The sequence below is a fragment of the Varroa destructor genome, unplaced genomic scaffold, assembly GCF_002443255.2.
Source record: "Varroa destructor unplaced genomic scaffold, Vdes_3.0 BEIS01000007.1, whole genome shotgun sequence".
In the NCBI taxonomy this organism is placed as follows: Eukaryota; Metazoa; Arthropoda; class Arachnida; order Mesostigmata; family Varroidae; genus Varroa; species Varroa destructor.
In genome coordinates, this window is record NW_019211460.1 from 16,255,677 (window position 1) to 16,280,095 (window position 24,419).

Here is a 24,419-nt window from a genome sequence, read left to right on the forward strand (position 1 = left end):
GGCGTTCAAAAACAGACAAATTACCATGATTCAGTGACGATAACAAGGGATATCGATACTTTTTATATCGAAAAAATTAAATTTTAGGTTCCGCATTGCCTCTCTCACTACCTCTCTTTTTTTTTCTTTAACTATTTATTCTTTTTCTTCTAGTTGATACTACTTTTGCCGTTGTCATTGATCGTGAATAGTTTGAAATCATTTTTCTCTTAAAAATTGTAAAAATTATATCGTATATATAATTAGATCGTTCTTTAAATATATAGCAAGTAAGCAGTAAGTATAATACACCGATTGCAAGTACAATGAGGCTAGAGTGCCCAAAATGCCAAAGCAAACGGTAATTTTGATTTTAAGAACATAAGTTGCAGCATATGATGTTACTTGGACGGAGTTAGAAATGGTTTCATATGCGAACGATTAAGTTGTGCTACCAAACAAGATATCGAGATCACTTATATATATATACATATATATATATATATATAGCATTGCGGAAGCAAATGCCACAACCGTGGGTCAATGTATGTCAGTAAAAAAAAAAACCCTCTGGTAAAATCAATAATAAATTGTTTTAGGATCGTGCTTCCAGCGTATAGATACAAAGACAGCGTATTTTTTTTCCGCTTGAGCCCTAGTGAGAAGATGAAGTTGCTTATTGAATGCAATTCCCAAATATTTAACAAATTTGTATCGACTTTTAAATACCTTTCGAAAAACGAAGGATCTGGGTGGGTGGGTTTGGACCCGGCTTCATCAAAGTATTTCTTATACTACTGACGTTTAATGGACAGACCGAGTTTGTGGCTAGTCTGCCTGCTAATGTTAAAAGTAGAAAATGGCCGAATTGACAGATCCTTAAATTGAAGTACTTCGTATTGCCTAGATGACCCGAAAACTAATAGCCCTGCCCTTCAAAAACTCGTATGGCTATAATGTACAGCAGATCAGGTCTAAAGATATAAACTAAATGAAGCGATGTAAAATCTATAGAAGAATACATGACCTTCTCGCTTATATTAGTTTAAATTAAAAAGGCCTATATTAGCCTAAATTAAAATTAGTTCTACCTGGTAGAAGTAAATATGCTATTACAAACCATAAAAATATAGTTCAGTGGTAGAACATGCTGTCGCAAACTGAAAAATCCCTGATTCGCACGCGATCTTATCCCTAACTAACAGTAGCGAATATTAGTGAAACGTAAACATTTAGTAGCAAAAACGTCGGAGAACAATGCTTGTTATTGCTTTTTTTGAGCGACAACGAAGCATATGAGAAATACTAGTTGATACCAATAGCCTTTGACGATAGATCAAGGGGCCTTGGTTTAAATCCGTTTTACTAGATAAATCACGTAGATAGATCGCGTAAACCTGTACACTGGGAGACAACAATATGATATCTGAAAATGATCTGGTTATTGTCTATTTTGTAGTCAGCCTCAGCCATTTATAAAAGCATACACGTAAAGCACTATAATAATTACAAAGGGTAGATAAAAATGCAGGTGTATCTAAATATCGTTAGGTATTTGAGAACGAAACTCATTGACGCATCTTTATCTCATAATTTTATTTCGGAATGATTACGAGTATTCACTATCGATTGGTTTACTGATACATCGCACACTTTGTCCGCACTAGTCAATTTGATAAACTTGCTTCTTTTTCTAGAATTGATGTGGGTCAAGGCGAAACCCCATGTAACTTGCTAAATGTTCTTAGCCCTATGTTCTCAATGTGTATCTGATGGCGATTACTGCTGCGTCTTTAAAAACATTTGGTTTCCGAAAAAAGCGAACCGTAAACCCTCACCCATTCATTGCTGACTTCATGAATAAGAAACAATTAATCAAAGCATTTTGTAGCACGGATTTAGCTTTCAGTATAGAGCATGCTCTCCGCTAGTTCCCCTTGCCTACATAAATTGTACAATGCATATTGTATGAGATACGTTAGCCGTTCGTAATCAACCGTCGTACATCAACCATACGCCAGTAAACCATTAAAAGAGGCGCTTGAAATCAACAAGCAAAGGACAAACATTATATATGAATTCTAAACAAGACTAGAGCTACTTTCAGATTCAAAAATCGAAGCACTCAGACACTTTTCAAGCGAATCCTTGACAGAATGTATGTCGTTTACTGGCAAATATGGATGAATATAAGCCAATCTTTCCTGAAAGCAAAAAAACATAGTTCCATGGTAGCTATGTGCTGGTGTATGCACACTTGAATTCTAGTGGTCGTTTTAGGCGTAGCAGTGTGCAATACTGCTTTCGTGGCACGGTTTTAAAGATTGATGAATATCTGATTGATTTCCCAAATCCGATAATTAAACATGACTAAAATAATCCTGTTCACACATTGACGTGGCCGTGTTGCCATTAATGAAAATAAGGAAAACAATTAGAACAGTAAAATTTATTATGGTATGACGTACACGAGTAGAGTTAAGCACAGTATTGGAATGGCTCGGCGAAAGCTCTATTTCCGCGAATGGGTTCAACACCTTGATAAATCAGACATTATTTTCTAATGATAATTATTAGTAACTTATTAAAGTAGTAGTATTATTATTAGTGACTCATCAAATTCATTCATCAAACAATTTAGCAGACCGCAACCAGTCTTGTTATTGTTTTTCGGATATAAAAGCTTTAATTAGTACGTTAGTATCAAATATGAATCTAATAGTGACTGTGAAGTAGTCGCGTCCGGTCTGCAATGTTTTGCTGAGTAACGGTGCCACGTCCACCGACACACTGTCCGCCCTCGTGGCCCAATGGATAAGGCATCGGTCTCCTAAACCGGGGATTGCGGGTTCGAGTCCCGCCGAGGGTCGCGTGTGACTTTTATCTAATTTCTTTTCGGTGACTTTTTCTCTACCGTAACGAGCAATGCTTGTTTTTATAGTCGTGGTTGTTAGAGTTAATAGGTTGCTAATAATTTGTGTATTCGTATATGTATATATGTAACACAGTCTTTATATTCTAACCGAATGTGTATACTTCTTGTTGTGGCAAAAACTGAATTATAAATGCTAAGAAATGGTGAATGTTCAATCAGACCAAAATATTATTTATGGTGGAATGGGTGTAACGATAATATCCGAGGGTAACTTGTAACTTGCCAACAGAGCCTCAGTCAATATCGCATATAAAGTGATTGAACGAATGCATCTGCTTGGGCTAAAAGTCTTATAACACAACCGAATTTTTATGCATACGTTTGTATAGAATGGACAGAAGGTGACTAAAGTACAAAAGAAACGTTAGTGATAGTCAACTCGTAATTTTTGAATAATCATTAGAATTGAATGTGTAAATACCTCACATCTCGTTGCTTTAATTGAGAAATGAGGATAGCAATAATAAATAGAAACCAAACAGCGAAAGCATATGTTGTTTCACTAAATTGTTAATTATAGCCTACTTGTTGAAACGGTTCTCAATATTGCTACAATATTGAGAACTATTAATTATGGCAAGTATCTATATACATGTACTTGCTAACAGAGAGCGCGACACGCACATTATTCGGGTGGTTCAAATTTTATAATGTTAGCAAGCGATTTTTATTAAGTCATTAACTCGGTGAAGTATCGTTATTGAACATTTATTTAGTCTAAGCATAGATGATTGAGTTTCTATTTCTGTTCATGAACATGCGTTTCCACGAAAGCTGAAATCATGGCACGTTTAAATAACAAGTTTAAAAATCGATACACGAATTCGCGCTGTTGGTGTGTGGGATATGCACAGTGGGCCGGCTAAACATAAGGTCAAAATAACCAGTTGAATAATGCCTGTATCTTGAAAACTTTTTCTGTTTTTACATTTTTGTTTTACCTATTTGAAACTATACTAAAATAGTTGATATTTTGGAAATTAATTCGCGTATGAGCAGTGACTTTAGTGACTAGTAGTGACCGAAAGTGAAGCTTCACGAGTGATAAACAAGACGTTAGGAGGGCGCGGTTTTGTGCTAGTATTACAGAATACTACAATTATTACAAAATCCACAGCCGGACACCAAATATAACTGAAAGAATAGCGTGAAGTTCCTCAAGGTACCTGTGAAGCCAAAGTTTAGAGTTGCGACCATCCAATAGAATCGTCGAATTTAGAATTGATATATGAGCAAATATAACACATCAATCGGTTGTGTTGCGTTATCATATAATTTGCCCTCATATCAGCTAAAAGATACCAAAATGAGGGCACATTTGTTAAGAAGGTATGCCCGCCAAGTTTCTACTGCTTCGCCCGTTCGGCGTTTATGCACTGCTCCTATGATTACTCCTGGCAAAGTTGACGACGGAATAAATGACGAACCCTATATAAAACTCACGGAGCTTGGCGTCTTCAACAGTCCAACACTGGAGTCTCATACTTCGTTAATAGTTCCTTCGCTTCTTCGCAAAAATGTCGTTTTAATTCATCCCATCCTGAAGAGGATTCCGAAAGCTGCACTGAATACTACAACTCAGCTCCAGGTTGCCGAAGCAAAGGCTTTGGTAGCAACGATTGGTAATCACTGGAACTTATGTGAAACTATCGCATTGAATACACAAGCGGAACAAAAACGCGTCCTTTTTGGAACAGGTACAGTCAAAATTATTTTGATTAATGGCAGACTTTATTTTATCAACGTAGAAAATACGCAATGGCCAGAGGACCGCTAAAAAATCATACGGACCACTTTGTATGACGTTATTATTAATGCGCATTAACAGTTTATTTAAATTGTAGCCCGTTTATCATTTACTAAGAACTTAAACAATTTAAAGTCATGTCTAGATTTCTATTCATTTTATTATATATATAATATATTTGCTTCCTGCAGTTAGTATTTTGATCTGCACTAACGGTTTCCCATACTGACTTGAATTCTCGTGTAAGATCTCTACTGAATATATGCTACGTACAAGTTGCGTTTTTTATACTGTTAAATTAATTAAAACGTTTGTCCAAATTCATTCTGATAAAGTATAGAATCGAGAATAATATTAGCCCTTACCTAGAAAATTGATCAGACTTGTGGGTTCTAAAATGAACTAGCAAATCACAAATACAAAATCAAGCATAGAAAAAGAGCCAGGAGAGAATTATCATAACCTGTCACTGTCACGATGGTGTGTTCACTTGCTGGAACCTAAATCTACCAAATTTTCAGGAAATTTTTCTATCATACGCGATGTCATAAACGAGCGCCAGCGAAGATCACCCAGTGTCGTAGCATTTTTTAATGTCACCATGCTCACGGCAGTCCAACAACATACGTTGCGCCAAGAGCTCGGCGTTGACGTATACGACAGGTAAAACATCGAATTAGATAAATAGATATACGATAATGAATGTTTATCAACTTTTGTTGTCCGCTATATGTCATAATGAACATTTATAACCTGTTTAGTTCTTTATCGTATTGAATTCTTGTTTGGACTGATAAACGCACCTAAGGTACATGCTCGTCTTACTGATCTTCAAGCAGCACGCCCGTACGAAAGAGGCCAAACTGCAGACCTCGCTTGCAGAACTCTCATACTATCGTCAACGGATGAAACTTCACGGATCAACAGATATGCTGGTCCAGCTTGAGCAGCGGGAAGGTCATGTAAAAAGAGAACTAGAATATATTCAGGGACATCGAAGCTTGTTAAGAAAGAAAAGACAGAAGCTACAATTGCCCGTGAGTAGTCGTAGATGAGCGTAATATATTCATATATCACTTAGATATTGCGATCCTACAGTATTAGTACATTAAAGCTTAGATTTGTATTTCTATAAGTACTGAATTTATATGCTATTAAGAATCATGAATTTCGTAGTAAGTGCTGATTCGATGCTAATTTATCTGTAAAGCCTTCTGCCCATTGTGTCAACATGGTGTCCATAAATAAAAAAAGTCGTCAAATCGCTTCACGGTTAAGCACAATTTCAGCACAGTTGATATCGCTTCATAGGATTATTCTGGATAATCGATGGATTTACATTAGAGATTTTCGTTAGCTTGGTGTTGCTAATTGGTACTCTCTTCCCTTTGCCTGGGTTTTACGTCCGTTAGGTTGTGGCCGTCGTCGGATATACAAATGCAGGGAAGACCTCGCTCATCAAAAAATTTACGGATTCCAACAAACTCGTACCGCTTAATCAGTTGTTCGCCACCCTCGATGTAACCTGTCATGAGGGCTATCTACCGAAACTCTCAAAGGTGGGCTTAGGATCTCGACAACGCACACGAAGGACACATATTATTTTTGCTCGAAGAAAGCACTAAACGTTTTTTGGATTAATCAGACTTCTTTACCTTGACCATGATTCAGCATTGATCCGATCTTTTTCCATCCATAAATTAAAGGTTCGCTGCTGAAATGAGTGTTTTACTCGTTAATATATGTAGATGGTGATTTAAGATCCTACGAAGTAAATTTTTAACGTTTTGGTCCACCATCTAGTTCGGTAGAATCTATCAGTTGGTATCTGGTTGTTTCTATAAAAAAAAATTATTCAATTTATGATCAAATAATTTTTCCCTTACAGTTGAAGATGTAGTAACACCGCTTAGCAGCGGTAGTTTGTGAGCTGCCAAAAAAAGGGCATTTATTATAGAATGTCGACAGTGCGTTGGCCAAATCTGACAAATTTCTCTATATTTTATGGTTTTTAACTCACTCGACAATTTCTAGATTATTTACATAGATACCGTAGGATTCATCAGCGATATCCCTACCCAGTTGATAGCAAGTTTCCGAGCTACCCTCGAAGATGCGTTGCTGGCTGATCAGTTGGTGCATGTATTTGACATAAGCCATCCTGACCTCGAGAGGCAATGTGAAACTGTCCTCAAAACACTCCAGAGTATTGAGACATCCGCAAAGCTCATGGACACCACCATTCATGTCGGAAATAAGGTTTGATCCACGCTTCATTGTAAATACTAAATCATGTATAGATTACTGACAGAGAAGTCTGACCTTGAAATACGTACGAGTTTTATTAAAGGCAAATCATACTTTTCTACCATTATTCCGCTATTACACATCTCGCTTAGGTTTACAATAATTTTCTTTTGCATAGCCTCCAGAGTTGCCATCTAGTTAATATGTAGCCTATACTACACAGGTACAGAAGCATCTGTAAATATGGAACGTTACAACAGCCTAAAATCCTTCTGTTGTCATATTATACCTTTCTTTTTGAAGCATTGAGATGAAAATGAACATCGAGCAATACTTCTAGGAATTTGCATTTCTCGTGTGAAGCTTTGTCAGCGTTTTATAATCACATTAGTACCCACTAAATTCACACCTTCCACTGCCCTGGGTTTTTCGTCTGTATTTATTCTATACGTGTTTTACCCCTCAGACTGACTTATGTTAGATACCATATAATTATAATGATTAGGTAATCTTGCTAAGTTTTGTTAATATTTACAGGTGGATCTCATTGATGATGCAGATTTAATGATGTCACGCGCAGAGCGAGTTCTCGGTCGGTCCGCCGTCAGCGCTTCAGCAGTGACGGGCCAAGGTATCAGTGACGTATTAGCCAATGTTGAAGATAGTATCATAGGTAACACTGGCCGCAAGACTGTCAAGATTCGATGTGCAATTGGAACTGAAGTGTACAGTCATATCCTCCGTTCGAGCAACTCGGTATGTATTACGGTTAGGGACATGCAAGTTTCGCTGTGTAATTAAACATGTAGCGAACTACTGCTATGGAAGTTAAAAAGGAAGCATGTTTATCGCTATAGAAATATTTAACGCTTAATAGTAGCATATAATAATAGATTAATCAAGACAATTCATTTTCGCTGCAGCCCCAGGTACCGACTTGGGAAGAAACTATGATAGTTTGACCTATTTTCTTAACAACAAACCAGCAAAACATCAGTTAGGCGTAGTTACACAATGAAGTATCGGTACTAATAACCAACCAAGTATTATACACTATCAATTGCTAAAAATAAATGAATAGCTTTTTTTCCAGGTGAAAAGCATGTCCGTTGACGAAGTGAATATGAACTACACGACTCTCGAAGTTGTCATTACAAGCGCTGCCTTAAGCAAGCTGCAGGCTAAATATTGTTCAAATGAAGATGTTACATTTCCGTGATAATTGTATTTAAATATAAGTTAGAATTTTTCAGATAAGTGAAATAAAGACTGGTTATCACTGGAGTAGTTCGATAACGCTGGGTGATTTTTTGTAATGCTCAGTTTTGTTTTGTGACGGGTGATATGTTTAGTCAGCTGTTATTTTTTTTTGTGTATTGGATTTTAATGTTTTCCTTTTTGTTTATGTATGCGTTCAACAGTTAATTTACCTAACTTCAATTATTAGTTTCCATTGTATATCTTATTTTCTTAACGAAGACCTTATTTCAAGTTTAATTATATTTAATGTATGCATAGTGTGTGCTACTTGTATAGACTTCGCTCATCAAGCCAACCAAATCGCTAATCAGATTCTTACAAAACGTTTATTCTTAAACGTTTATATTTAAAAACTTTCTTTATTGATTAAGGAAAAAGTTCCATTTGTTCAGTTTCCATCCGTACATAAAGCAGAAATTACGATTCAACTGGAATGGCATATATTTTTCAACCCAGTGAAGACGCACGCTGAACTGTTAAATGCGGAATATTTGATTTTTCGATGTACGCGATGTAGAAAACGCTGCAATTTGGGCCTCGCTAATGTTTGTCGGGAAATGACATTACCAATTTACTTCGAATTCGAACATAGACCATCGGTATTCGTAAGCTTAGCAGACAAACACGTTACCCTCTGCTTTATCGCGAGGATAATGCGAAGTTACCTGCCAACAACCTTCACGGGTTCAAATTTGGCGCGGGCGGTCCCAGACACTTACTCCAGTCTGGTACACATCCAGGCCCACTCTGTCAGCTGCAGAATCGAATAGCAAACATCCGGAAAAGTGACATCTGAGAACTACAACACATATAGAGATGTCGTTGAAGAATTAAATGAAGAAACAACAGAGCTAGAAAAGTTCAAGGAAGAATAACTCTCAGGTAGCATATCACTGTAGGCGTATAAATAAACAGAGAAAGATGCCGGGCCGAACTGTGGATGTGTTGGAGCTTAAATTTCGCTCGAGCAAGGATTGTTTTATTGCGTTACCCCGCGGCTGGAAGCAACAGGTGGGTCAGTGGCGAAATAAACTTAATTTTTTAATGAACAACTGAAGTGTTAAAAAAAATTAACAGGTGAAGCATATTTTTCAATGAAATGTAAGGAGATAATACATTAATTGCAGAACTCGGAAGGTTCATCTTGTAAAATTTCGAGGATTTAAACCGATGGAAATGATTCCAATTTGTATTGGTTCTACTTGAAATAGTATTGTTATTGAAGAAGTTTGCCTATCATATATGGTGAGTGTAGTTATCTTGGTTTCTGTATTGCCTATTATATCTTGAAAAAACACTCCTATAAAATATCCGTATGTTCAGCTATTTTTCGTGCGTTAAAAAAATAAGTACCTAAAAAACGAATAGAGCAAAAGGGCGTTGGAAAGTTATTGTGTTATATCAGAAAAGCGAGCGTAAAAATTCCTCAGTGTAATCGTTCAATTACCCACTTTGTTTTCATTTTGGGTGCACTTCCACGTATTTTTGAGCAGTAAAAAAAATTCAGGAAATACGGGAAAAAGTTGTAAGGTACGTGTACGTGTTTCACCATACAATACAGTATAGAATAATGAAATTACGTAAACAAAACATGTACGTCTCGTTGCTGGTAACAGAATTCCTTTATAATCACACAACATTTTTTGTCAATTAATAATTCATCGTGTAAGTAAATTAGGATTATTCTTTCCTTAATTTCTAAATACATCAAATGATTATCACTTCCCCCATAGACGATTCGGGCCAGATATTTAATAGATTCTACAAGATTTTATCGTATGTTTCTGTGTGGAAGTTATGAATCGAGTTCGTTTGATCTGTCACAAATATTAGTTTCAAAGTACGTTTGCGGCTCGAAATTTTTTTACGTAATCAATTTTCGTATCATTCTTAAATGTTTGCAATAGTTTAAAAGTATGTAGGTTCATGTTTACTATATAGATATAACGCTAATAGCTTGTTTTTTGTACGTTTATTTAGCGACCGACATACGTAGTGACCTTTTCTGTCACTTGCCTCGCGTCGGGAGTAAAGGCTTTCTTCAGTTGGAATGGAGACGAAACTGACGACGATGCTATACTTGTCAACTCACATATGGCCTCTGGGTACTTACTTTAGAAACAGCAATTTACCTCCGCGGATTAAGAAATCCAGTATTGTCACTGCTTATAGTGAAATTTAGAACGTGTCAACTTATAGATTTATTGGCCGGTGTTTATGCGCAGAGGGAATAATTTTCTAACTATTGGGTACTTTATACTTTTTTCTTACTGAGAATTTGGTTTTGATCATTTTTTCAGGCTAGGTTTTAAAGAAGGTGATGAAGTTGTTGTGTGCCGGGAGCATGGCGTGGGACCCTGTCATCAAGTTACGCTTAAACCGGTTAGCAAAAAAGACTGGCAAATATTGGTATGTATTAGGATGTGGGCGTCTATTATGTATTCTTCAATGAAATTTACCGAGTTTCAGATAAAATCTGCTGAACTTCTACCGTGCCCTAATTAGTTAGCCATTACCCATGAATACATGTTGATTTTGATCTAATCATTAGAAATGCACGTTTAAGTGATACAAACTTCTGGCGTGAACTCAAAAAGTCTTTTCTTTGGAGTAAGAGTGTCCAGTTCTGGATACCCGGACCAATTAACCAATTTTACGCTACCTTAATCATGGCTTGTACTTACAATGATGCTGTTATTCAAATTTCTGAAGGAATTAAACATTGCCCGGGTGGAGCACTGTTTACTAGATCAAATACGGATTTTATGGACTGATCTGGTATTCCCAATATGGGTTCAACCGAGCGTCTGTGCAATGGTTCGGGTTGGTAAGTTTCTCTTTTAATTTCCGTTTTGTCATGCTGTGTTCATTTGTCAAATAAGAATAAGTATGGCGAACACAAATGTTGGTTTTCTTTTTAAACCCTGAACTACACAGTGTCAGTGTTTATATTAAAAGTCGTATGTTTTTTCTCGCTAGAGAAACAAACACGTATTCGGACATTTTGGAAACCTTAAGGCATCAGTTTTTATTTTCTTTTCTAGAATTGGTCCCGGCGTAATTTTATAGCTATGCATAAAATGAAATGGTTACCTAACAATGAACATTAGACATACGTAGAATATCTTTTAGAAATGATATGCTCGAGTCTCTAGTTTGTGTTTCGATTTTTATTATTAAAGTTACTTGTCATTGTTATACAAGAAAGCTTTTTTTATTATATAAGTTTCCATTTAAACGACTGGATTTATTAACACTAATGTTATCTATTTGCTCAGTCGCAACGAGCTTAACAACCGGCCCTCTCGAACTAAGCAGAATGACAGAGGTGCATGTTATACCTGAAATTGAAACCCCACTGACGCTACCGGCCTCAGCAAGCGCAACGACGTCATCTAAATCTGTCATTGGATCTTTGATGAACATAATGAAAAATGTGTCCGGAATGGGGGCATCAGAGGAGGAGGAAATTCAAGAAGAGGCGATTGTGGCCAGCGATGAATTCAGCGATTTTTTCCTAAATAAGATTTCTGCCAGATTTATTGGAAATGCCGTGAAAACTCCTCAGACAGAGGTAAGCTCATTAGTTCTTAGTTAATGCATCTAAATCGTAATATAATGATACGGATAGAAATTAGTTGAGCATAATCAACCCAAAGCCAAACCTATACATTTTCAAAATACCACAGTTAGAATTATCATAAATGTAACTATACCCATTGTAAAGCAAACAATAGCTTTCTGGCAAAAGTCAAACAATATTGTGTCCTAGTAGCACCAAACTAATAAAGTATATCTCTATGCTTGCATATGTGAGTACTTAGATTATAGATGTTTTGATGCATTTTTGATTGCGCTCTATTTTCTATTTCTAAAAAATAATTTCAAAAAAAAGTTGAATCGAAACCATATTTATATTCTCCGTATTCCAGGTGATCTTGATTTCGAATAAGGTGAAAACTCCTCGATTTGTAGCCATGGTAAGGCGTTTGTTACCGCCTGGTGATGCTGAACAAAAGAAAAACAAAGGTCCCGATTCAAATCCTATAATTGACTCCGAAGCAAATGGTGCCAATCTACTGCAAGGTAACCAATTCTATTACTAACAGCTTAGGCTTCTATTTAACAAAGTAATCTAACCGTGCAAGTAATGCTCATAGTGGAATTTTTAATGACGGTTACAAACTGCCAATTCATTTTGTTGTCATTGTCTCTTCATATGTCTCAGATTCGGTGCTATGCAGTATTCGTGTGCGGCTTAACCCCTTGAACAGTGATGACATGGCTCTATGTCCCCTTTCTCTTAGAAGGCGATTAGGCCTTGAAGACTGTTCGAGACTACTGATAGAGTTTCAGAAGGAAAAGCTCGGTCAGATCAAGTCATTTACGCTGCATCCAGTTATTAACGCGGTACGTACTGTCGATCGCTTGGTGTCGGTGAAAGAAAATGCTCGGTACGATCAAGATCTGTATGATCGCATACATTTACACAAATATGAGTGTTTACCTCAGAATCCGAGGGTACGTTTCTCATGACTTTATTGTGAATTCCGCAATCCAAATTAAATTTTCTTTCCAATTTTTTTTTTTAGTATGTGATAAAAGGGATATAGGTACAGCAACTTGGCACAATAAACTATATAAAGTAGTTTTATTTTTTAAAATGCTATAGATTTTAAAGCTGATTAACTTTTCTTTTAAGCCGTCCTTTTATGGCGTATCAATATCCCTTGGATTCAGGCCTCTTCAAGTTCAACGAGCGCAAAACAGACGGACTAATTATCTGTTTTTCTTTATGCACTACTATGTATGCAGCGAAACGCTCTTGTGGAAACCTCAGAACTCCAGTCTCTCGTTAAATCAACCCTGGGTGCAGGTAAGACCTTATTGTCAAATGGGTCTTACCTTCAACTAGGCGACTGTGGATATATAGTTGCCATTGAAAAACCGGGATGGCTTAAAGCCGAATCATCATCCTTCGTGATAACCCGAGGTGAAACAATAGCTCCAAACGGCGCTAATCAGTTACCTGTGACTAAGCTAGTGAATATCATTATGTCGGGTACCGGCAGTGCACTCGAAGAGGTAAAAAAATGTTGTACATTAGCTTTTTTTTTTAATTGTTAGTATTGTTAATGTGATTATTGATGGTCACATGATATATGTTGTATCTCCGAAACTGCAGTGATTGTGGATTTCTTTTACGGTTCTTCCTTTTCGTTGAAGTGACTTTTCTGTGCCTGATTAATATCGTTCAGTATAGTACCAGCTAGCGATAACACTGTAATCTACTTTATTTAAAAATTTTACCTAGATGCACTTAAACTAAGGGTATTGGATGTTTATTGCTTTAAAAAATAAAAAAACATCATGTAGGCTATAGAGTTTCGGTAGTTTTGGAAGAGCTCGTTCATCGAAAGTGCACTAATATGTACCCAGTTACTAAAACGTAAATGCGTTAAGGTTTTTAAAGCTATAACTTTAAGTAAACCGTAAACATCTTAGGTGGTGAAGGCAGAAGTTTAGACGAAACGACGCAGACCTTCCGTAGAAGCCTTAAATTGGTTCACGTTTTTTCTATTTTCAAAGGTTGGTAGCTGCGGTTCTATCGTCGAAGATCTGACAGTTTACCTCCAGCGATGTCTAGGCTCACGCGGAGTCTGTAACAGACCTCTACTGATTACGGGATCCCGAGGAGTGGGTAAATCTTATGTGACTACGTCAGTTGTGCGTAACTTTTGTCGGCGTGAAGCCGTCTGGACGAAAACAGTGTCGTGTGGGGTACTTAGAGGTGAGCGCGGTTCGGGTTGTTAACTGAATAAAAACGGATCTTTGCGTCGCACGACGTAGCAGAACACGTACATGAAAAAAAAGAGATGCATTTAAATTAGGTATAAAAGAAACGTGTCACGTTTGTTAATTTGCATTTTAGGTAAACGTACGGAGACGCTTGAGAAGGACTGGTCAAAGCTCTTAGCCGAAGCTTCATTCCGCGCTCCGTCCGTCCTGATCTTTGACGATTTGGATGCTCTATGCGGTCAAGCTGTTGGCCCTGAGGGCGACACAAGTCATGATGGGATTTATTTCTTGAAGAACAGCCGGCTTTTTCGGGACCTTGTTCACCGAGCCCGACAGATGAAGGTATTTTGATATTCAACGAATCCCATAAGAATGCTGTTTTAGGTTAATTGTTATATTAGGGATATGTTAATTATTTTAGATATGAGACATCAAGAAAATTCGTATTGACCAAAGTAGTGTTACTAACTTAGCGTACATTGCCGAGCGCTTCATCTCAAGACCATGTTAATAATATTTTTGACATTGTTTTTATCAATAATACAGATTTCCTTTATCGTTACGGCCATTTCCTGGAACCTGCTTTGTGGAGCTCTTACGAGAACACAAGGCCTCCATATTTTCTCTGATGTACTAGAAATGCGGTCTCCGTCTCGAGAGGAACGCTTAGATATATTCAAGGTACGTATCATTCAATCTAATCGCTAACTCTTTTATATTCAAAAATCACTTTTACTACGTTATCGGCCGACCATGGTAAGGCTGATAACAAGAGACAAGACGACTTATGATTTCTCATGCTTGCTGAATTGATGAGTCACTATTGTTTGGGTGTAATTTATAAACAACAAATAAAAAAAGGCATTGACCTTTGAATGCCACGTAGTACAGATCTTGCCTCAACTGCTGTCCTAATTCAGGTCTCATCAAATGAGATGTGTATTTTGCTTCGGTTAATTGTTGTCTATACAATTGTACCAGGTGCTGTGTCGTCAACGGGGCCTGACTCTGGGCGACCTTTCTGGATTTACTCAGCGGACAGAAGGCTTTGTCGCGCGTGACTTGGCCACTCTTGCCGATAGAGTTATGCTTAGTAACGCATGTGAAGGTAATTAATTAACTTATTTCAAACAACGTTTGTGTATACCTGCGCAATGCTTAAACGATAAGGATACTAAATAGTTTGATCAGTAAATAAAAAAAATTCAATTGTCTAACTGTTGGCAGTTCTGCGCTTCTCAGGTGGCAACGAGATGGTGAGCATGGGAACCCTAGAACCGGTGCTAGCGCGAGTCACCCCGGTAGCGCTGAGGGGTTTGAATGTGGAACGGGGATCTGCCTTAAGCAGCCGTGGCCATGGGGCGAGTGAGTGGGACGCAGTCGGCGCAATGGATGAGCAAAAGGAACTGCTGAACGAGACGTTTCTTTGGCCGACCAGAGTAAGTTAAATTGCTGTTTTGGTTTAATGAAAGGCTTTACATGTTGATTAAGTATCAAAAAAGATTTATATTCAAATTTGGCGGTTAGGCAGTTGTCAAAATATGTGAAGATCCCTGGACGGTCTCTTATAGAGCAGAAACTACTGTTTAATAGAGATACGTTCTCGTCTGCGGTCAAAAAATATACAAGTCGGTTCTGACGATACCTAAATACTGTAGTTCAAAAGCGATAAAGCAACCTCCGTTAGTTATTATATTGTGAATTCCAACCACTGGAACTCAGTAATACATGAACGTTATTTTTTTTAGGTAAATGCTTCGTCTTGGATATTCATTCATATTTACTAGTACACAACATGATTTTTTCTCGGTAATATGAACATCAGTACCCTGACTTGCTGGCACAATGTCCCATTCGGCCGGTATCTGGTTTGCTTCTTTATGGAATGCCTGGTACAGGGAAGACATTGTTGGCGTCCTGCGTTGCCAAAGAGGCGGACATTAATTTCATTTCTGTGAAGGGACCGGAGCTGCTCTCGAAATACATCGGAGCCAGCGAGGAGGCTGTGCGCGACATTTTCTTAAGGTACAAAACTACAAATCTGTATTTTATCATAGTTAACGACCCTGAAAGAGAAATAGCAATAGCTACTAAGTTAACATGCGCAGTTCAATAAAATCGCTTTCTCTTCTGCAGTCTTTGACGACTTCTATAATACATCGTCTATTTTGAAAGTAAAGATTTCCTGTTTTTTAATATCAGAAAAAAACCCAAATGAGGATCCTGGTTTTGTGTATGTAATTTCCAGATCTAATCCTGTTGTTCCGAAAATATTTGTTTTTAGGGCCAAAAGTGCAGCTCCGTGTGTAATATTCTTCGACGAATTCGACTCGATGGCGCCACGGCGAGGTCATGATTCTACCGGTGTCACAGATCGATGCGTAAATCAATTGCTCACACTACTCGACGGCGTGGAGACTGACGGTCGGTATTGGAAGGGAACATCGCTACTGCGCTCTAAATAAAATTTAGAATAAACAGAATAAGATTATATAATTTAGTAGATAACTTCATCATTTTGAATGTTGCACCCTTGTACACTTACACACATATATGGCAAGATTAACAAAAAAGTCAGATTTGCCCCTTTGTTTTATGCATCACTCAAAACCTTTTAGTAGTGCCTTAATGTTATTTTTTATTTTTGAACGACGTTGGCGATTTAGAACAAGCTCTTCTATAAATTTTCATGAATTAAAATGAATGAACCTTAGATATTTTATTAACCATAAAAAATGTTTTTTGATAATAACTATACCAAATACGGATTACTATTTTGGCCATTTCCAGCATCCGGTGTGGCTGTTTTGGCAGCAACAAGCCGGCCGGACATGATTGATCCGGCATTGCTTCGACCGGGGCGTATTGATCGCTCAGTTGAGTGTCCGTTGCCGCCCGATGTTCCAGCCCGTTTGTCTATTCTTCGAGTACTGTCTTCAAGATTGTCAGTTTTGCTTTTACCTGAGGCTGAAGACGCCCTAGAAAGCATTGCACAAAGGACTGACGGCTTCACCGGGGCAGATCTACAGGCGGTGCTATTCAATGCTCAGCTCGCGGCGTTGCAAAGAAACACGAGGTTTGGCAGTAATCCCGTTAATTCGATAACATTGGAGCCAGATAGTAATGTTGATGAGGAATGCAGTGCAACGAAGGTATCTGATGAGGCGTCATCTAACAAACCAAACGCGCCGTCGAAAGAGCGGCAAGACTTTAAGAATATTGCGTATGCCCCCACGCTGAGTAAAGGATTCATTGAGGTACGTACCGTATAATATTATGTCGATAAAAAAAACTCACTTTATTTTTTTTATGGTTTTAGATCGCTTTCTTCCAAGATGTGCTGCATGGATCTAAAGTGCAGTCCCATTTAACGTGGTCTATGATCCAAATCAGGTTTAAAATATTTCTCATTCGTAATATGTCAAGATTTTCGGCGTTGCCGAAGCCATATAGAAAGATTACTTTGCGTTAATATTTATCTGCTCATGTCTTTTGTGTCATTTATTGACCCGGTCTAATGGCCTATATTGAATCGATATCTTTTAAAAATTGCTTTTAAAAATTAATTTCATGTTAGAACGGTCCCTCGAAGTCTTACCAAATCTTGTGAGTGGCAAGAGGATACATAATAATATCGCCACCTCTTAAAACCCTTGTAAAAATTCAACTATGGTAACCTATTTGTTTTTTATCGTAAACTTACATCGTATTCTAGCCCGCAGATTCATAACTAGTCTATATTATCCAGAAAACCGATTTTCTTGCTTCGCAAAAACCATGTATACGTTAAAAACGTTAATGATTTTTGAGTGGTATGTGTCACTTAGGTTTTCTTAACAAACTTTCTAAAAAAAAATATTGACAACTTCCCGTAAATAAGTATAATCATACGGTTATACATTATTAGCACATCACGATACAACATTTGATTAAGATGGCAATAATTTTGTGTCTATTAGAGTGAACCGAAAGCAATAAGGTACAACTCCTAATGTCTTTTAAAAGTTTTAGTAACGCTTTAGTGTGCTTTACTATTGCTTGAACAAGAAAGCCGTCTTAGCACAAGACGAGAACATTTGACTGAGATTGCATTCCTGAGGCATCAAACTATAATAGCGCGAGAAATTGCGTCGAAAAGCTAACAGGACAACCGAAGGTATGGACGGATATTTTCGATTGTCGACGGCCTGTTATGAACCACAAAATATTTTCACCTGCTGAACAGCTTTCCTTAGATTTGTATTAAGGTCCTACTGTTTGCTTGGTTAACCATTAGCAGCCTCTCCATTACTATACAAAGGCTGGTGCACTTGGCCTCCGCAGTTTTTTTAGTGACTTTACCTTTAGTTCGAGAATGCGTTAACGTGAACATGTTAAAAAATGGCTGATCTAACGCATTTCGTTGAACTTCTTAAGCTCTCTTAATTTGTTTAAAAAGGATAAGGGCCTTTAATAACTAAACATTGCTCAAAGCTTAGTAAATGACCCAGTTAAGGCGCTTTCATCTATTATAATCTAAATTTTATAAAAAAAAATTACGACGTTTCTGCTATGCTTATATACTAGACGTTCAGTGCATACATTAGCCAATGGATATGAGCAATTCGTGATTGAATTTTAGAATATGTCTTATTTTGAAGTCCTAGTCGCAATTCTGTTTGATATCGAAACTTCTACACTTGCCGCAGAATTTATTTGAACTAACTACTATATTAGTAGGCAAAAAGTAAATAAATCATTTTCATTTGCATTTTAATAGTTGGCTTTGACGACGCAACAAATTGTTTATCTGGTCTGACTGTAGGCTTCAACACCAGACGTAGTCAACTGTGAAACTGAACTTCAGTTTATAAAATATGGAAACTCGTTGAATTTCAGTTAACGCCGAATGTGATCGACAGTTTGCCGGAACCAGACCGCAAAGAACTTCTGTGGCATCTTTCCTCTCAGCAATATGAAAGTGGAGATTCTTATAAACGGTCAAGTCGATGCAGCAGGCTGAAGACCGATACAATAAGAATATCTCCCCAGGATCTCGAAAAAGCTCTTCGAGACACTCGGCCCTCCCTAAGTGAATTCGAGGTCAAGAAATATCGTGCAATGTACGTTCAACTTTCTGCTACGCTCGTGGTAAAAGACATATAATTATTTATTTAAGAACAAAGTTACATCACCTGTATAATAGGCTACAGATAGGCTCCACGAGAATTTATATATTAAAAAATCTTAGCACATAGTCATCACTAAAGGTTCGCATGTGTTAGCTTCTATTTCATACTTATATACTCTTCATAATTTTGAACTAAGTCAAGAACTAATATTTACCTTTAGCTCAGGTACATTTTAGTTCGGTTTAGTTCAAATATTCCTTTTGTAAGAAGATATATTTTTCTACCGAACTTGAACAAGCATTTTTACATAATTTTTAAGAAAGCTTTTCGATGAGAAGTTCCAACTTAACGTTCAGTAGGAAATAGTGATATATGGAAAGTTAGATTTTTAGAGAAGGACTTAAAAGTCTCTACTACCGAAAATCCGGTGCGAAATAACAGTGCCACCTGTATTAACAGGTGCCCTTTTCACTTCCTCTTGGCTCAGGGTGTCCGTATTAAAAGGAAGTTTTTATTTTCATATTATAAATTATTTTCGGTTTTGTCCCGATTGACAAGTACTTTTCTTTTAGTCGCACTGTTATTTCAGAACACCTTTCTGAGTGTACCATGGGCACTGAATGTCATAACGTTGTTTGCGACAGTAGCATCACATTAGGTCAAATGTATCAATATTTATGCAACACAATTCCGGATCATATCCTACGAGAGTGATGTGTGATATGGTGTGTATTAACTTTTGTTATTATTATTATATGTGTATTAATAACAGACACATTAACTTAGGAATGGTTGGGTCTTGGGTGTCAGATATGACTTTGATATGTAGTCATATAAGTCCTCATGATGTTGCAGTAGTAACTTCTTTGTCTACTACATCAGCTTAGAGATACGTAAGGTTGTCTAGATTCGAACCCTTGGTTTACGTTATTAGTCGTTTGAAGCAATCTTCAACAGTAATCTTGGACGTAAAATATAAGACATCTAGATCTTACTTTACTTTCCTCTTTATCAAAGAGGGACTTCATATGGCGTCTATATATAGCACCTGTGAGAACGTTGGACCGATCCCGGAGGGTCATTTTGAATGCTCCCTCGTACATAGTCCTAGTGGAAACTTGACAATTGACTAAATACACCTTTTTTTACCAAAAGCGTAGTACACACACTACGAAACCGTCATTATTAATAGTATTACAGGTATTGCCTATAATATAATAACTAGATCTTATATTTCATTCTATGCAACAATTTTAATCATTATTGTATGATATTCTAGTTCCGATACGATGCAGAGACTTCCTTATATCATTTATTTTCTAGTACATATGGTTATTACGGTTAAACCTGTTCAGCAATAATTATCTAGGTTCATCAAGCTTTCGCATATATACAACGGAACGATTCAGGTTGTCTTATTATGTTTCGCCTTAAAGAAATATCCTAAAATTCTCGGTAATGTTGAATACTTCCGTTTTGTATTACTTACCATTAGTTATATTTGCTTATTTCTAACTTTGTAGAATCTTCACGACGTATATGTCTTATTGTATTGCAAATGTAATACTACAATCCTCTATTTTCATAATACGTGATTGCATGTATTTACTCTTGACCTCAAACGAAGTATTATTTGAATATTATTATACAAGAGTCTATATCCATAATAGAACATTTTAGCTGTGTCTGTCTGTATGGCGAAAATCGTACTGTTCTTTCCCAACAGAGCAATTAATGGTCATCGCGATGGCTGTACTAGTCTCGATTGCAAGATAATGACGATGAAATTTTGCTGACGTCTGAAGCCAGCGAACACTAGTTATTTGTTCTTACTAGTAGAAGGGTAGTGGACAAGTCGATAAAATCATTGATCCATATCTAAAGCGATGCTCTCTCTTTGGTCCCTTACTAGTGACACAGCATGCGCGATATTGTTGATCAATAGACGGTGCTCACTGCTTCGCTATATATATATATATATATATATATATATATATATATATATATATAATAAGTAGAGAACAGGAAGACGCTTTGTAGTTCTCGATTTAGAAGTATCGTAATGTTATTGAATCACCGATTGCGTTGTTAAATATCCTGTAACTTTCACATATGCTTCCATTCTGAGTGCTCAATGGACACATGGTTGTCGACCGTTGCTTTCTGATAAAAAAAAATCAGGAATTTATATTTTAGAGTATTTTGTAACCAACTTCATAGAAGCGTAATTTGAAATCTTTGATCTATGGGCTTGTTAAGTTCATATATTTCCAAAACGCGTGAAAAACCATGCTTTAACCTGTATAAGACGATATATATACAATATGTCTCACCTAGCTACAACTTTCAAAGATTAGTGTTAATGTTAAAACTAGGTTTATCCAATTCACATAATGAATAGTAGGTTGCAGCAAACGATATTTCACGAACGAGGGTAGTTTCACAGGTGGTTGAAAGGTCGACATATTAAGAGGTCGCCATCAGCTATGCACTTATCACTATACTTTACCCAACCAGTTAGATTCTGATTCGGCCTTATTTCTCGAGTCCCGTGCAGTTCCCTTCGTTTCTGGGAGACACATGTTCTAATGTAACTGAATTAGTGAATATATCAGCAATATTTGCTTGCTTGTTCGGCGTACGTTTTGTGGTATTCTTGTTTTATGTATCCCATATAATCAGAAGACAAACATATTATTGTCTTGCAGGGTTGGGTATTAGTAAACTAGCATGGATGATTAAGTTTCTCCGAGATGTCGAGTAAGTACGATGCCTGTTAAAAATCGTAGGCAAATTCGGTAGTCGATTTGCATAAAGAGAATAAAGAAGATGCATTTAGAGTCTCACGAGCGTTGCCTTTAGGTTGATTTATCAAGTCACTTGTTTGGCCGCACATTAAATTATTCAACACCATCATGGAACATTCACGTGCCCTTGAACTAAGCGTGCTCTTCCTGTTCATCTCCTTTTCGACTATAACTCAATGAGTTCACTGTGCTCGTAACCTCTTCATGACTCGTGAGGAAGTAATCAGATTTCTGTTCGCAATGAAGATTGTTTTCAGGATTCCGCTTACCGTCGTCCGCTTGTTCGTATGCTTACATAGCACATACATGGCTACACACACAGAATGTCAGTGATATTCCAATATTAGGATCTGGTCTTAGCGTTTCTATGCTCAAAATGAAATTAACACCGCTGCCCAGCTGCCAGGTATCTGTGAGAGACTATGGGCAAACTTGCGTGCTGGTGAACGCCTGTGAGTGAAAGCGCTGTCACGGAAAGGTAGCGCTTTCTTTAATCTAGCGAATATTCATGCGTCGAATAACAGGTGTAGTTAAGATAGCTGAGAAACGGTCAACAACTTTGTGTCTGATGGAGTAGGAAGATGACGCTGTATTTTGCTGTGCTACCACTAAGTGTCGATAGCCATGTATGTGCGTCGTCACCGTTAGTGAGAGAACATTTCCGGAACTGAGGCGCGGGTCTTAGTAGTCAAATGCGAGCAGCGAGCGGTACTAGTCTAGCGAGCCATTGTGAACTTATAATAAGTTGACCTTTAAAGGCCAACAGGTCATTGAAGTATATTGGGGCTGACGTTGCAGTAAACTGAATCACTTACATGGTATGCAAATTGGTATTAGACATATCGACCCATCAACAGTTCAGCCAATATGTAGTCCAGCCTGAAATACACGCCGTACGTCCGTCAAATCAATCAGATGGTTAGTTCAACGGATTGACACAAAACTACTGACGTCTAGCAGGCTGGATGGTGAAAATACCAGCAGCGCAAATCGGTAGCAATTACATTGTTATACCTTCTTTCCGACATTCTTCGTATGTGAAGAAACCGGACTCTTTGGCAGACCGAAACTGTAACGGCTGATGCGATATGCATAGTGATCAGATATCGTATTTGCAGTCTTCGCTATCGTAACTGGATTTCAAAGATTTAACGGCCACTGAGTTGCTGTAGAGCGTTCATCAGCACCATACATATTAAAAAGCTATGTAGTGGCTTGACTATTATCCCGTTTAAATTACAAGGGTTAATGTGGCTCGAAGTTTAATAATTCCAAAAAAAAATAGCTTCAAGTACGAAGGATCCGGTAAAATTTAAAAAAAAATCGACAATATTTTGATTGGTTTCGTAAAAATATTACGGTAACAGCTATCGGATAGCTAAAAACAATATAATCCGGAACCGCGAATACAGCAGCTCATGACGATGTGGATAAAAACATGCTTTATCACAGCATAAGTGGATCGAATAGTTAATAAAACATATAATTGAAGCAGTTTAGTGACACCGATTCCGAGTAATACCACAAAAAATAAAGGTCTCATTATGAGGCAATCTGACTCTTGTTGTCGGTCAGGTGGTCAGAAAATTTAACTAAACGATTTCAACAAGGAATTAAAGCTGTTACCTTTACCGTTTTCTGTTTGACAATTGAAGTTGATGAGTAAGCGCAGTTTTTTCACGAACTTTGCTCTGAGAATATCTGTTAGTCCACTTACTTATCCATTTCCCTTAATCAGCACGAAAGTAGGAAATTTCATATCATCCTGTACTCATAGGTAAAGAGCCCAAATAGAAAAGAAATTAAACTAATTATTAAATAAACGATTTTCGCATTGAATATTGGCATAATGCATTGCTTCAGACAGCTGGCTTCGCTCAATACTGGAGTACACACGTCCACTTTCGAATTTAGGGTCAGTTAATTGTTAACCTGCAGTAAGTATCCATTTGTCCCACTGTAGATAATAAGTACGCTTATAGCATTTACATCACTTATTAATCTACTTTTTTGTTACTGGTCGAATACTTTCAGCTATGCCCAGTTTCGTGGAGAGAAACATCCCGTACCACCGAAGCAGCAAATTATTCAGGAGCTCAGGGCAACATTGGCGTAACTATAATTATTATTATTAATCCGTCGGCAAGAACACTTGATCCTCGGGGTGAGATCTGTGAGTCGAGTCAATTACTTAAGATTTTTCGGATGCTGTAAATCTGATCGCAGCTTCAGGGTCGGAGAATTCATTGAAAGATACTCCGATTTCACTGGTCAAGCTTGCGTCTGCTTTTACGATACGTAAAACATCAAACGCATCGATCGTCTAGCTATACTTTCAGTTCATGCTAGCGTCACAAAGCTAAATTAGTTGATACCATATTTTGTGCCGTAGTCAAGTCAAGCAATGACTTGCGATGATCGATAAAAACCCTTGAAGTTGGAGATTCATCCAGTGATGTACCTATATGTCGCTGAAATAAAAGGTAATAAAAAAATCTATATATAGATATAAACTATGTAGTGGTTAATAGATC

The 24,419-nt window shown here is 37.3% G+C and overlaps 2 protein-coding genes and 1 non-coding gene across 8 annotated transcripts; all 3 read left to right on the forward strand.

Annotated features, from left to right (window-relative positions):
- The first annotated feature begins 2,775 nt into the window (after nucleotides 1-2,775).
- Nucleotides 2,776-2,848, forward strand: TRNAR-CCU (transfer RNA arginine (anticodon CCU)). The gene has a single exon. It is a non-coding gene; the product is annotated as a tRNA-Arg (tRNA).
- An 894-nt stretch (nucleotides 2,849-3,742) lies between these two features.
- LOC111254394 (putative GTP-binding protein 6) lies at nucleotides 3,743-8,204 on the forward strand. Its single transcript, XM_022815188.2, has 7 exons — nucleotides 3,743-4,611; nucleotides 5,183-5,324; nucleotides 5,470-5,698; nucleotides 6,074-6,220; nucleotides 6,696-6,920; nucleotides 7,446-7,664; nucleotides 8,002-8,204. The coding sequence occupies exons 1-7, from the start codon at nucleotides 4,143-4,145 to the stop codon at nucleotides 8,125-8,127; spliced, it is 1,557 nt and encodes a 518-aa protein (XP_022670923.1). The 5' UTR covers nucleotides 3,743-4,142; the 3' UTR covers nucleotides 8,128-8,204.
- Nucleotides 8,205-8,358: 154 nt separating this feature from the next.
- Nucleotides 8,359-24,398, forward strand: LOC111254392 (peroxisomal ATPase PEX1-like). 6 transcript variants are annotated; one of them, XM_086976197.1, is made up of 20 exons: nucleotides 8,359-9,179; nucleotides 9,296-9,413; nucleotides 9,662-9,698; nucleotides 10,149-10,273; nucleotides 10,469-10,577; nucleotides 10,881-10,995; nucleotides 11,447-11,742; nucleotides 12,101-12,254; nucleotides 12,397-12,689; nucleotides 12,984-13,253; nucleotides 13,758-13,959; nucleotides 14,101-14,309; nucleotides 14,514-14,648; nucleotides 14,949-15,075; nucleotides 15,210-15,406; nucleotides 15,793-15,992; nucleotides 16,252-16,391; nucleotides 16,758-17,224; nucleotides 18,846-19,097; nucleotides 23,920-24,398. In XM_086976197.1, exons 4-20 carry the CDS (start codon nucleotides 10,263-10,265, stop codon nucleotides 24,097-24,099), a joined length of 3,357 nt encoding a protein of 1,118 aa, XP_086832323.1. In that variant the 5' UTR covers nucleotides 8,359-9,179; nucleotides 9,296-9,413; nucleotides 9,662-9,698; nucleotides 10,149-10,262; the 3' UTR covers nucleotides 24,100-24,398. The 6 variants fall into 6 exon arrangements, with proteins under 6 accessions (XP_086832323.1, XP_086832321.1, XP_086832319.1 ...); XM_086976195.1 differs by lacking the exon at nucleotides 9,662-9,698; XM_086976193.1 differs by lacking the exons at nucleotides 9,296-9,413; nucleotides 9,662-9,698.
- Nucleotides 24,399-24,419: the final 21 nt, after the last annotated feature.